Genomic DNA, 14,526 nt, shown 5'->3' with positions numbered 1-14,526 from the left:
GACCTGTTGAGGCAAGCGAAGTCGAAATCGAACCTCTTCCGACGACAGGCACCCATGCCAACCTCCCTTCATTGGACACTAAACTCTGCTTGCAAAGACCTGTTGGGGCAAGTGAAATCGAAATTGAACCAATCCTATGACTGGCACCCGACAGTTGCCAGGACCACTGGACTGACTCCTGTGCAGGTGGCAAGTGAAGAAACACCATTTCGACCCTGTGCTTGAGGAGATCCATTGAGTCAAGTACACCAATATCAAAATCAATGGAAAATGCAGTCGTGATCCCTGTGCCGGTGGCACGTAAAAAGCACCATCCGAATGTGGCCAATGCCAGCCTCGACTGGCACCTGTGCCGGTGGCATGTAAAAAGTACCCACTACACTCACAGAGTGGTTGGCATTAGGAAGGGCATCCAGCTGTAGAAACACTGCCAGATTAGATTGGGGCTTGGTGCAGCCGCCTGGCTTCCCAGATCCCCGGTCGAACCGTCCAACCCATGCTAGCATGGAGAATGGACGTTAAACGATGATGATGATGATGTATATACATATATGTGTGCGCACATGCACATGTGTGTAAAAAATATATATATGTATATATACAATGAAGCTGTGTGGCCTAATGGTTAGGGTGCTGTACTCACAATCACTAGATTGTGGAATCAATTCCCTGATTGGGCAGTGCATTGTGTTCTTGAACAAAACACTTCATTTGACGTTGCTCCAGCACCTCACTCCACTTTGGATCAGGGGGAATGTTATTCTACTTACCTAGCCAATGGGGTGGCATCATTTGAAGGCTAAAAAACAATGCAAATGCACATTGGGACCAGTGAAGTGTAACAACATCTGATAGCCTGGTCGGTCACGTGATCACAATATATATATATATATATATATATATATATAATAGTAAACACAAAAGCCATTTAATATACAATCCACCATCAAATGTTGGTTATGCCCAGTCAACTTTTTAAAATCTTACCAGTTTAAAATTTTAACTGATGTATATTATAATGTAATCTTTTACAACTACATAAAATAAATTTCTACTGAAGCAACTGTTGTAAATTTTAAAGGCCATTCATTTGATACCTACACCAACCCAAGGATCCACTGGTGAGTCGGATCAATTGTTATAAACTGGATTTGGTACATGCATATCAATGGTATCTTGCAAGCACTTAAAGTCTAGAATGTTGTTATATTTCACTTTGAACTCAATGTAATTGTACAAATGAATTCAAAGAACAAGTCTTCAGTGAGATAGCAGTATTAATTTGAATAACAAGGATATAAAAATAACTTGCCTTAGAGGAATTTAAAGTCAACTGACATTTTTATACAAAATAATACATATATGTAAGCATAGCTCTCAACTATGTGATTTTGGGTCCAGTTCCATAACGTAGGCCCTTGGGCAAGTACTTTCAACTTTAACCTCAGACAGACCAATGCCTTATGAGTGAATTTTGTAGACAGAAACTGTATCAGGGAGAGGGGAGAGAGAGAGTGTGTGTGTGTGTGGGTGTGTTTGTGTGTGCACGCATATGTGTGTGCGTAAATGTTATATTTTGTGCTTAACATGAAAAAGCTCTGAGCTAGAATTAGAAATAGTGATGTTTCCTGTGAAGAAATTATCTGCCATCACTGCACTTTCAAAAACAAGTGGGATAAAAATATTCTTTACTTGGGTTAACAATAGGTAGACAGGTAGAGAATATGAAAAGAAAAAACACTTGATCGGATTTTTGTTGTAATAATTAGATAGATAATGTAACTATAATGGCAAAGGATTCTTATTCAACAGTAATAGTTTCTATGAACCCCTTCCCATCCATGATTACAGCTGGTGTTTACTCACATTACACAGTTATGATAGTTATAATATACATACAGCATTCATCACATTTGCTTAATATTTTCATTCAGCAAATATAAGTGCTATATACATTACTTAATAATTTTTATGGTTTATATACATAATACCAAAGATACATAATACCAAAGAAGGGAGCCTGTACATCACTGTCCAACCTAGTAGAAATAGTAGCCAAATCTCCTTCAAATCATACTATACTGTTTAAAAAAGTCACATTGGACAATGGAGCCTCTGATATACAAAAATATAAAATAGACACAACTTGAATGCTTTTGACAATAGGTCTGCTTGTTCAAGGCTCCTTGAAGCATAAACAACATCATATTTGACAATTATCACAGACAAGTACTGCCTACTCATAACCAGCTATAAGTAAATAACATTTACTCCCAGTAAATAAATCAACTTAGATTACTTACCCCAGTCTCTGAACAAACTTGAGAAGGTTCAACAGGAGATTGCTCTTTGTTTTCATCAAAAGAAACCAAACATTCAGATTCTAGTTGCTTTCCATCTTTTTCACATATGGTACTATTATCTACAAAAGAAACATTGTGACTATTGCCCACACAGTTTTTGTCTTTGATGGGTTTACTCTTAACTTTATGATCCCCATTAGTCATGTTATGTGCTGTTAAAGAGAGAAGTGAAGGTGGTGGGCGCACTTCTGCCATAGGAACCTGAGAAGCAGGATCAATACCTAGGAGTCTCATATCATCAAGATCTTCTGCTGAAAACTCTTCAGATTTGGTACTGACACCAGTAGATACTGCCATTTGTGGTTCATATTCTTGTTGGTTCAACAAAGTTCTTGCTCCTTTTTTACTTTCAGAAATCTTAGCTTCACTCCATTTGTTTAATTCATGCATATTAATTGCTTTTTGTCCAACTGCTGGAAAAGTATACACATCAGAATTTTCAGTATCCCCAAATACATTACTGGAATTCTTATAAGCATTTACTGGTGGGGGAGGTGGGGGAGGCGCTGTTGCTAAAACATCAATGGGGAGACAGTTACCAGACATTTGGGTAACAGAGACAGAAGTTGTAGATGTGTGAGATTCTGGCAAGAATTTCTGAGAAGATTTCTTATTTTCAGTATTATCAATAGATTCTTGTAGAAGCAAAGTATTAGCTGATTGTCCAGAAGTGTTAATATTTGTTATTTTAATATCAGTCCTTTCTTCATCAGTTTCTATATCTGAAACGACTGGGACACTACCATGGTTATTTGAACATGTCAGGAAGTCATCAAGTGATAATTGGTTTTCAATTTCCTTGACTGGCCATACTTTCTTACCAAAACCAGCTTTAACACTTCGCTTTTTGTGTCGACCAGGCATTTTACCAACAGGTATTGAAGGTGGTAACACAGGATACTGAAGTGGTTTTATGACTGTTTTACCAGTAAGCTTAATTGCAATCTTTGACCTTTGAACAGTTGATTTTGCTTGATCCAAAATTTTGTTTTTTGCAGAACTTGCCTCCAAAACTGTTACTTTTGTCTCATTTGGTTCATTCTTTTGTTTATTTTCACAACTGGAAGATACTCCAGCTTTCTTATTACTATTATTTTCAAAGTTTTCTTTCTGAATTTCTTCAGAAAAAATTTCAGCTGATATTTCAGAGTCAGTCTTTGTATCTTTTATTAAATCCTTTGAGGAGGCTTCTGTCTCTTTATTCTCTTCTAAAAAATTTTCTTTAGAATCATGTTGAATTTTTTTTAAACTATCTTTCCTTTCTTCCATTTCACTGTCTTCAGTGTTTTTTCTTTTTTCTCCTTTATCAGAAGTGAAAAACTGAAGACCTGCTGCTTTATCAAGGTTTAACCGCTTTTCATAATATGGATTTTCTTGAATGTGTTTCTGAAAAGTACATTATAGATTTATCTTTTTTTTTTTCTTATAGGTATAAGTTAAATTCAAATCAAAGAAGGACTGAAACAAGATATGCTGAACATTATAATATGGTAAAGTGAAGCAAATTTTTTTATTAAAGAAATGTTACAATTTTTAAAAACAGTATACTATGTTTCTAAATATTAAAGAAAATATGAAATGGAAAAATGTATAAACATTTTAAAAGAAAATCTTGAATATACAGTAAATACATGAGCTAAGGAAATGGTTAGGAATTAACATCAACAAGTTATGTGTACAGAAGAGGGAACTATCCTAGTATAGATATGCAATGAATAAACGATACCTACAAAATAGAACAATAGAAATACGAGAAGTAGTTAAGATAGCACTAAGTGTCATAAAATAGATGTTCATGTAATCTCAAAGATATTAGGGAAGAGCAATATATGAAAATATATTTCCAATGAAATATAGCAAATATATATGAAAATATATATCCAATGAAAATATTACAAAATGGAAATTAAAACAATGAGAATAATGATGTCAAATGATGAAACATTATCATGTTGCTATTTTAGCATTCAGTTATCATATTCTATGCAATGTCAGTTAATACCATGCAGACATTCCTTGAATACGAACATTTTTCATATCTGGATATATTTTATGTGTTTTTATTTACTTATAAAGATTTTTGGTTTTAAAAAAATCAGTTTTGTTTTTGTTGTTCATAACTACTAAGATGTAAATATGCATATGTTATAACTAATATCATATTGCTACATTTATCTGAAAGTGCATCAACTTACTTTAATTTGTTTTATTTGAATTTAAGCAAATTAAAACGTACTTCACAAAACATTTCCATGGTTATTCAAGAGAAAAATTTTAGTTTATACGGAAACAAAGTATGTTAAATTTGTGCAAGGACTGCATGAACAAAGTTAACATAGATTAGAGGGGACTTTTCAGTCCTCTTGTAGGCAGCCTCCCACATGTTCGTGGCATGATAAAATGTACCCAGTCTGCATTGTAAAGTTATTAAGAGGGACGGCCAAAGTGGTGGGGTAGATGGGAAGGAAGGAGGATCAGAGGAGGAGAGGGAGAAACTAATGGAGGGGGCCACTAGGTAGAAAGAGCACTTTAATCTTATGAGAGACAAACCTCTTTAGTGCTAGTTGATGGATGGATTGATGATGATAAACATTTGTGGTGTCAGCAGCAACAATAGTAGAAATATTGTCCAGAAATAGAAAAGCCACTGACCATATGTTTCTAAAATATATGATCATACAAACCTGATAAGTTGTATTATGACTGTCACTTTTTAAGTGAGCTTCAGCACAGAGAACATCACCAGAAAATTCTTTACACAAAGTGCAATAAAAAGCATGAGTTGACATGAGAAACTCCACACCTGTAATAGATGAAAACTGACATTTTCAAAGGAGAAAAATTAACAAAGGAACAAGCCTGTACTACATCGAAGATGTATTTTATAACTAATTTTGTTTTTATGAATATATTCACACAGATTTCTATGATAAATAAAATTATTCCAGAATCATTAACAATGAATGTAAGGATGATGATAAAATATTTAGTTAAAGGGGTTATAAACTAGTTGAAAGGTTTCTATTTAAATGGCAAAAAAAAAATAAAATACCTTTAATAGGTGCCATCTGGACTTGTCCCATCTTTGGTTTATTACTAGGATTCTTTATGGATTCAGGTAACCAAGGACGGTCATAGTGATCAAGTTTCTGGGTGAAGGAAGTTTATTAGAATTATCTTACTTAAAGACAGACAAAACACATAAATTCATAGAAAGCTTTCTGTTCCACCCCTGCCCCTAAAATTTTAGTCAAATTGTTTAGAAAAAGTGATGTGAATCTTTTGTCTTATTTTCACTTTGCGTATCTTCTGTATAAAACTGCCATTAATAAAATACAGTTAGATTAAATTAAAAGCCATCATTATTATCATTTTGTTTTTGTATCTGGTTTGCAAGGTTTTTTGTGTGGATTCATAATAACAATATTAAGGATTTCTAACAGTCAAAAGGTGATAAATTTTTAGTAGACATGAGAACATGCTGACTGACTTGACACTAGCATTTTTAAATAACTATCAGTAAAACACTGACACAATTTAATCAACTATTCTCATACCCAACATGGCCTTAGGACTATGTCAGAAGCTATCGTCATTACCATTATTAGGTTGTCAAGTATGAAATTTGTAGAAAAGAAAAAAAGTTTCCTAATGTTTTATAAATACAAGGGATAGTTTTATTCATCAAAGTATGCACCCATATTGTCAATACACTTTTGCCATTTCAGTAGTAGTTTGTCCAGCCTGGAACTGTAAAAGCCTGGCAATCTAGAGTCAATAAAATCTTGGAAGGCCTGTTCTATAGCATTGTCAGAATTAAATTTTTTTCCTATGAAAAAGTTAGCCAAAGTCTGGAAGATGTGGTAGTCAGTGAGGGCAAGATCAGGTGAGTATGGTGGATGATGGAGAACTTCCAACTCCAATTCCTGTAGTTTCACCAATGTTATTTTTGTGATGTGTGGTCTGGCGTTGTCTTGCAATAAAATAGGAGTGGATCTGTTGACTAATCTAGGCTGTTTTTTTATAAGTTTCTGCATCATTCAGTTCAGTTGGCTGCAGTATACTTTGGCCGTGATTGATGAGCTAGATTTAATGAAATCATAATGGATCACACTTGTGCCAGACCACCAAACACACACCATCAGCTTCTTTTGATGAATTTTGCTTTTTGGACTGTGTTTTAGTGGCTCGTCTTTGTACAACCATTGTGTTGAACATTTATAGTTGTTGTATTGGATCCATTTCTCATCATGTTACAATTTGATTAAAAAATTATTCATTTTTGTGATGAGAAAGTAGCATAATGCAGGCTTCCAAATGTTGCTGTTTCTGATTTTCATTGAGTTTATGTGGAACTCACTTATCCAACTTTTTCACTTTACCGATTTGAACTAGGTGAGTCAATATTGTTTGCTTGCTAACACCAAACAACGATAATTCATGGGCATTTTGAGATGGATCTAACTTGACGGTGGCTTTCAGTTCGTCATTATCCACCTTTGTTTCTGGTTGACCACATTGCTTATTTGTGAGGTCAAAGTTACCAGAACGAAATTTTGCAAACCAATTTGATACTGTCTGCTGTGAAATAACATTAGAATGAAATACTCCATTAATATTCTGAGCTGTCTGTGATGCTGTATTTCCAAGAAAGAACTCATATTTCAAAACTGTATGAATTTCCGACTTATCCATCTCTAAAGAAAAATAGCAAAAAATGATTTATAAATACTTTATAAAGCGCAAAATGAGTTAGAATAAAGAAATAGATGTGTCAGCTTTCTAACAAAAAATAAAGATTGTCAAAATATAATAATGGCGCAAAATGAGCAGCTGTCAAAGTTTACCATATACTACAAATTTCATACTTGACAACCTAATATTATCACTGTAATATTAGGGCATGTGGCTCAATTTGTGGACATATGCAAATGTTAGGAGAAATAATTACTACTACTATTATCATTATTACTAGCCCTATCTAAGATAGTGGATTGATTTATACAAAAATATCCAAAATTATAAAGTTTGCAAAAGTCTTATTTGCAAGAGTCCTCACAATGAAAGTAGAATGTGAGAACTACATTAATAAATATTCTAAATTTGTATAAAATCATATGTATAAAGAATATGATTAGAGTTAAGACAACGCTGAATAATTTGCTTGAATAGATTTACTAAATTTATGTAAAATAAGATATGTTAAAGACTGCTCTTAACATTTGGGTGCAAGTTCTGCCTAGATACATTCTAGTTTTTTTTTTTTATAAGCATCCTGTTAAGTTGTCTGACAGGGTTGATTTCTAGACATCATCCACCAAGAAACAACTGTACAGAGATCTGCCTGTTTCCACTGTCATAAGGGAAAGGTGCTTGCACTTTGTGGCACATTGCTGGCAAGTGGCTGACTGTTATGGATGCTAAAGCATGGCCATACTCAAACAGGTCATCTGAACATAACCCACATAAATCAACTCACCAGAGACACTGAATACCTCCCCAAAGATTTCCAACTAATGCAGGACTGAAATGTCCAAGCAAGCTCAACCAGATGATGACGAAGTAAATAAGGAAATGATTGTCGAACTTCAGTAAAAGTATGTAGGACTAAGTTTCACTTTCATTTTATAATAGATAGATGTAGAAATACATAGCTCTATAGTTCATGTTTTCAAATGGTTCCACAAGCACTTCTGTCTCTGTCAAGGTAACTTTATCTACTAGAATGTAAAACAAATAACTGTACCATTTTCTGATAAATCTTTTGATAGTCAACATTTACCTATAACAAGAACTCATGTGTGTAAGAGTAGGCATCTGATTCTTGATTTGACTTAATATCAGTTATTTTATTCTTACATAACGATTCCAGAAACTCATAATATACTTGATATATATTTGCTTAACTTACTGTTGTAGATGTCAAATTTCCCCCAACAGACACTGCATCTTCAAACAGGGTCTGTACCGCCACCCACCCACTTAACATTAACAAAAAATGAGTTAAAATTTTTAAAAAAGAAATTTAAACAAAATCATTAAAGAACTAATATGAAGAATTTCACCTGAAAGAAATTAGAACTTAAAATGTAACATACCGCTTTATGCTTCTTTGACTGAAGATGGTGAAATAGCTCATAGATGTTTCCAGTTACCAAATTACAATGACGACACCAATGATTTCCAGGGTCAAAATATTCATAACTCACTTTAGCTTTATTAGATCTGGTCTCATCATAGTCAGCAGCCATATCCTGTAATATGTTAAGTATATGTTAGAAATATTAATATAAGAGCCAAATCTTTCTTTTTTTTTTAATTTTTAAATGAATCCTAAAGAAAAATTACACGGGCATATGGCGTAGTGGTTAAGACCACAGGCTACTAACCCAAAGATTCTGAGTTCGATTCCAGGAAGTGACCTGAATAATAATAATAATAATAACAATAACATCGAAAAATACCTTAGCAATGAGAACTTAGGTTCGAAATTTCCCCAAGACACCTGATGAAAGCTGGAGGGTATATCAGCCGAAACGTTATGTTAACAACATCATCATCATCGTTTAACGTCCGCTTTCCATGCTAGCATGAGTTGGACGATTTTGACTGAGGGCTGGCGAACCAGATGGCTGCACCAGGCTCCAATCTTGATCTGGCAGAGTTTCTACAGCTGGATGCCCATCTTAACACCAACCACTCCGAGAGTGTATTGGGTGCTTTTTACATGCCACCAGCACAGGGGCCAGTCAGGCGGTACTGGCAGTGACCTTGCTCGAATCTTTTTACACATGCCACCGGCACAGGTGCAAGTAAGGCAACATTGGTAACGACCACGCTCGAACGGTGCCTTTTTACGTGCCACCGGCACGGAAGCCAGTTGGCCGCTCTGGCAACGATCACACTCGGATGGTGCTCTTGGCACCCTACTAGCACGGGCACAAGTGCCAGTAAAGCAACACTGGTTACGATCACACTCGAATGGTGCCTTTTATGTGGCACTGGCACGGAAGCCGGTTAGCCGCTCTGTCAACGGTCACATTCGTATGGTGCTCTTTGCACCCCGCTAGCACGGACACCAGTCATGGAATTTGATTTTGATTTCATTTGCCTCAACAGGTCTTCGCAAGCAGAGTTTAGCGTCCAAAGAAAGAAAAGGTATGCATAAGCGGGCTGGTTACGCTCTTGGTATAGGCCACAGGTTATGGTCTCATTTGGCTTGCCGGGTCTTCTCACGCACAGCATATTTCCAAAAGTCTCGGTCGCTAGTCATTTCTTTAGTGAGGCCTAATGTCCGAAGGTCGTGCTTCACCACTTCATCCCAGGTCTTCCTGGGTCTACCTTTTCCACAGGTTCCCACAATCGCTAAGGTGTAGCACTTTTTCAAATAGCTATCCTCATCCATTCTCACCACATGACCATACCAGTGCAGTCATCTCTCTTGCACACCACATCTGATGCTTCTTAGGTTCAACTTTCCTCTCAAGGTACTTACACTGTCGAGTATGCACACTGACATTACACATCCATCGGATCATACTAGCTTCATTCCTTGCAAGCTTACGCATGTCCTCAGCAGTCACAGCCCATGTTTCACTGCCATGTAGCATGGCTGTTCGTACACAAGCGTCACACAGTCTACCTTTTACTCTGAGCGAGAGGCCCTTTGTCACCAGCAGAGGTAAGAGCTCTCTGAACTTTGCCCAAGCTATTCTTATTCTAGCAGCAACACTTTCAGCGCACCCTCCTCTGCTACTGACTTGGTCACCTAGGTAACGGAAGCTATCAACTACTTCTAGTTTTTCTCCCTGGAATGTGGCGGAAGTTGTTCTCTGCGCATTTTCAGTGTTTACTAGCATTATGACCCGTCGTTGCCAGGTCATAGTGCTAGTGCATGTATATATGTGTATATATATATGTATACATATTACATGTACATCTATATATATACATCTACACATAAAATACAAAATACAAAGTTATATCTTGATATCACTAGTGATAACAATACTCAAAATATATAACAGACTGGAACTGTAGGCCTGTCTCTTGTAATTTCGATCAATTGTATCTTGTCCTCCCTTTCTTGTATAGAAGTGTGGCTACACTCCAACCTACCTCTACTTCTGGGGGGACATTTTTAATTTTTATCCGAGACGTCCTATGTCCCAGATATAAAGGTAAAAGTAAAATATTTCCACTTTGCAAGGTTCGAGTCAAGTACTCCCTTGCACGCTCCGTTGACTCGAACCTTGCTTCTATTGTGGCGAATTTACTGCCTCTGGTTAGATATCTTTCATAGTCGCACCAAGACACTTTTCGATGGTGCTTTCCTCCAGGTGTTCAAATCTTTTTTTCTCTCTACATTGTATACTTTATAGACAATAGTCTTTTCTTTAATTTAATTTTTTATTTCGTTTGGTGGTGTTATCCTAGATTCACCATCTTTGTCGGTGATCAATCCGAAATAGGTTTGTATTTCTTCCATTTTAATTTTAACGAGTTCGCACCCGCTGACGGCTGCACCAAAATTCATTTTTGGACTTTCTTCTATCAAAGTCATTTTAACAAAAATGCTTCTGTATAAACAGTGAAAATATTGTCAATTTCCCCAAACAGGGATACAATTCAATTTTTAAACAATAACCAAAGCTCCTTCTCCCAAAGGGGGAGGGTTACGGTTTACAATTATTTAACAAATGCAATACAACAACGTTTCCCTTACAAGGAACCAACAAACGTGATAACAATAAACAGTAATAATAATAACAACAAACCTTACAGTGAATCAAAAAGCAGTATGCAGTTGAAGCTATAGTCCTTTATGTATAATAAATAAACCAACAGCAGTACTCAGTGGAAGCAGCAGTTCGATAAAACAGACATTACATACAGCCAAACTTTATATAGATACTTAATGCTAGCTAATTAGCAGATAATCTAATGTAAAAGCTGTGGTAAAGTGTATGTGCACAGCTCCATCTGGACTATTCCATTTCTGCACACTAATTTTATTTTTAATTTATTCCCATTCATGTGAAACCACTTATTCAAGTTCGAGTCATTGATGCAATTTTATACCAATTGCTATTTTTACTTTTAATTGTTATGTTACGATTTAATTTAGTTTGATTTTAATTATTACTTGCTACATATAATTCAATTGTTATTATTACCTCTAATTTCTATTGTTAAAGTGAAAGTATCTGACATAAAATAGAGAAATGTTTTTGTTTCACTTTTAACACGTAATATTGAAATAGTGGAGAAGATATGATATTGCTGTGGGGTTGCCCTAGGAAAAAAGTTAAAATTTTTTGCCGATGATACTCCCTGGACCTTAAGTAAGGCATGCGTAAAATTTGAATGAAATTGGTTGCGTAGTTCTCAAGTTTTAGGGAAACACAGACAGACAGACACACACACATTCTCAGTTTTATATATAGAGATTGCTCCCGAGCATCTGCCACATACAAAAACTATCTTCCCAGTTAGCCTTCCTTTGATATTACTGCACCTCTTATGTGTCCATAGCTTACACTAAATATCTATCAAATGTAAATAATGAACTTTGCCTTACTTCTCATCAACCTCTGCAGATCTTTCCACAATTTCCCACATCTCATTACCATGCAAATACAATTTGCCTTTTGTTGTCAAGAGACAACAACTTTTTTAACTTCTCTGACTTTCTTATTCTAGCAGGGATTTCATTTCATAGATATGCTATTACTAATAGCTATTCCTACCCATCTGAAGTTTTTTTTAACTTTCAGTCAGCCAAAGATTTACTGTCTCCTTTGTGTACATCTTACACACATTGAGCACACTGTCACATACATTTCAACTTACTCTCTTCCTGTAGAATGAATAAGTTTGATAAACACTACTTCAATGACTGCAAGATTATTATCAGTAAAGCTACACAAAAAAAGTAAATACATATAAATATATAAATTTGTACACTATTTAACTAGCAAAATCTTCCTCCTAACAAAATGCAAAGCTCCTGTTCTTACCAAGCTCTCCAATCATTTTCTCTCTCTCTCTCTCTCAATATAAGAGTCTATTACAATGTATGGATACATACCATAATACCCCATCTCCAAACAGAGCAATGTTTCTTATCCAGAAAACTACAAATTTATTGCATTCAGTTCTAACAGCTCAATGGTAACAAAACAGCTGCTAATAATCACCTCTTTACTCTTGAGTTTTTCTCCCCCTCTATCCCTCTTCTGTGATCAATAGTATGTCTGTTGTCATGCCAAATCTTCCAGACTCTTGCTCTGGTAGGTATCTGGTAAGTTATTCAGAGCAACTTACCAAAATTGTGGGACAACTGTGGTCCCACAAGCCTTGAGAACTTCATCAAAAATATTGCTACATTTGACATTAGCAAACTTTTAACTGTGACTTACATGACAACTTCCTGTCAGACTGCACCACTGCAGCATCTTCCAACAGAGCTCTCAGCACCCAACAGTCTATTAACCTTTTAGCATTCAGATTACTGTCAAATGTAATGCATATATATTCACAGCATTTTGAATTAATCATGCATTATCATGCAGCCTCAAGATTTCAGTCATGTGATTGTTTATTTTTAGCATGACATTGTAGGGTATATATGAGAGGCCTGATGTAGCCAGTTTGAATGTAGAACAAAAAGAATATTTGGACTGGATATGGCCAGTTTAAATGCTGAAGGGTTAAGTTGGATGTAATATTCTTCTTTTAATACATTAATGACCTACTAGCTATCTTTCCCAATAATACATACTCCTATGCAGGATAATGCTACCTTCACTCCTTTTTCTCCTGTGCACAAGTATTATCCACATGCAGCCAATGTACTTAACATCAGATACACTAATCAATAAAAAAAGACCTTGAGTGCATCAAAGAGGATATGACAACCTTGTCTCCGTCAGTAACAGAAAAACTATAAATCATTACCCACAGCAAAGGAAACAATTTCATACCTAAATATCTCTAATCACGAATAACACAATTTAAACCCTCATAGTCACTTCAAATGCTAGTTTTCATAATTTCTGATGATCTCTCATGGCAAACCCACATAAAACATTGACAAAACTGCATCACACAGAGTGGAGTACCTATTTGGAGTCAGAATATATTTCAACCCTGAACAGCTGTTAAAGCCACAACAAAGCTCAAACTCAACCCACACTGAAGTACTACTCACATCTATGGGATAGTGTTCCAAATATAAAATATTATTTGGCATTGGCACTCACCAACATATTTCAACCACAAGCTCACAGATGCAATTCTTTTCTTTGTTTCTTCAAATGCTGTTTCAATGGCCGTTACACCTCTGAACTAACTAGGTGCATACCATTTTCACCCAAGCCCCTTCGTTCATCCATAACCTTCTCCAATAATGCATCATCCGTCTTAGCTGCAACACAGCCTGCACTGATTTCAGGAATGAAAACTTAGAGAGAATAACTCAGAGGGTATATGCTAATCATGTCTCTTTTTAGCCAGCAAAAAACTCAAGCGCTATTCATATCAAGAAGACACTAGTGCAGAGCATCCTCCCTAAACATGAATGACATTCAGTTAGAGCCCTGAAGATTGCTCCAAATGCTAGGCTTCACTATCACTGAGGATCTCTCCTGGCAAAAGTACATCCTTAACATAGCTAGAACCGCTTCTTAAAGATATGCCTTTCTCTTCAGAGCCAGAAAATATTTTAACCTCCAACAATTGCTGACAAGGCTCAAGTGAGGTCCACAATGGAGTATTGCTCCCACATCTAGGACACTGCATCTTCTATGTATACAGACATTTTGGACTGTGTTCAGAAAATAGATGCTTGACTAACTATCATCAAATTACTCACAAATACACTCTAGTCTCTGATTCACAGGCATGCTGTGTTCGCTCTTCCCTATCATTACTATACTAGCATCTGTACTTTGGAGCTGACTGATCTTGTCTCTGCTCCCCTCAGAAGACTCCTAAACCACTTGCCACTCCACTTCTTGTTACCACTGTTGTACTCAACCCAACAGACTCTTCATTAACCATCATTCCAAGAACATCATCCCTCTGCAATTTCCTCCTTGCTCATATGTTTCCTGCTGAAGTGACTCACAACAGCTTAAATGGGACCCTAATCACATCAATC

At 35.9% G+C, this 14,526-nt stretch overlaps 1 protein-coding gene across 1 annotated transcript in view; it reads right to left on the bottom strand.

Annotated features, from left to right (window-relative positions):
- Positions 1–751: 751 nt before the first annotated feature.
- Positions 752–14,526, bottom strand: part of LOC115230338 — a 38,990-nt gene continuing 25,215 nt past the window's right edge. Inside the window, exons 2-6 of the mRNA XM_029800540.1 lie at positions 8,462–8,617; positions 5,416–5,512; positions 5,048–5,166; positions 2,304–3,749; positions 752–799 (exon numbers count right to left, since the gene is read on the bottom strand). Coding sequence (XP_029656400.1) covers positions 767–799; positions 2,304–3,749; positions 5,048–5,166; positions 5,416–5,512; positions 8,462–8,617 — 1,851 coding nt within the window. The 3' untranslated portion in view covers positions 752–766. The remainder of the gene's footprint in view (positions 800–2,303; positions 3,750–5,047; positions 5,167–5,415; positions 5,513–8,461; positions 8,618–14,526) is intronic.

The sequence above is a fragment of the Octopus sinensis genome, unplaced genomic scaffold (genome assembly GCF_006345805.1).
Source record: "Octopus sinensis unplaced genomic scaffold, ASM634580v1 Contig15370, whole genome shotgun sequence".
Taxonomy (NCBI): domain Eukaryota; kingdom Metazoa; phylum Mollusca; class Cephalopoda; order Octopoda; family Octopodidae; genus Octopus; species Octopus sinensis.
Note: the sequence above shows the minus strand (reverse complement) of the source record. Positions and strands in the feature narration are given on the sequence as shown.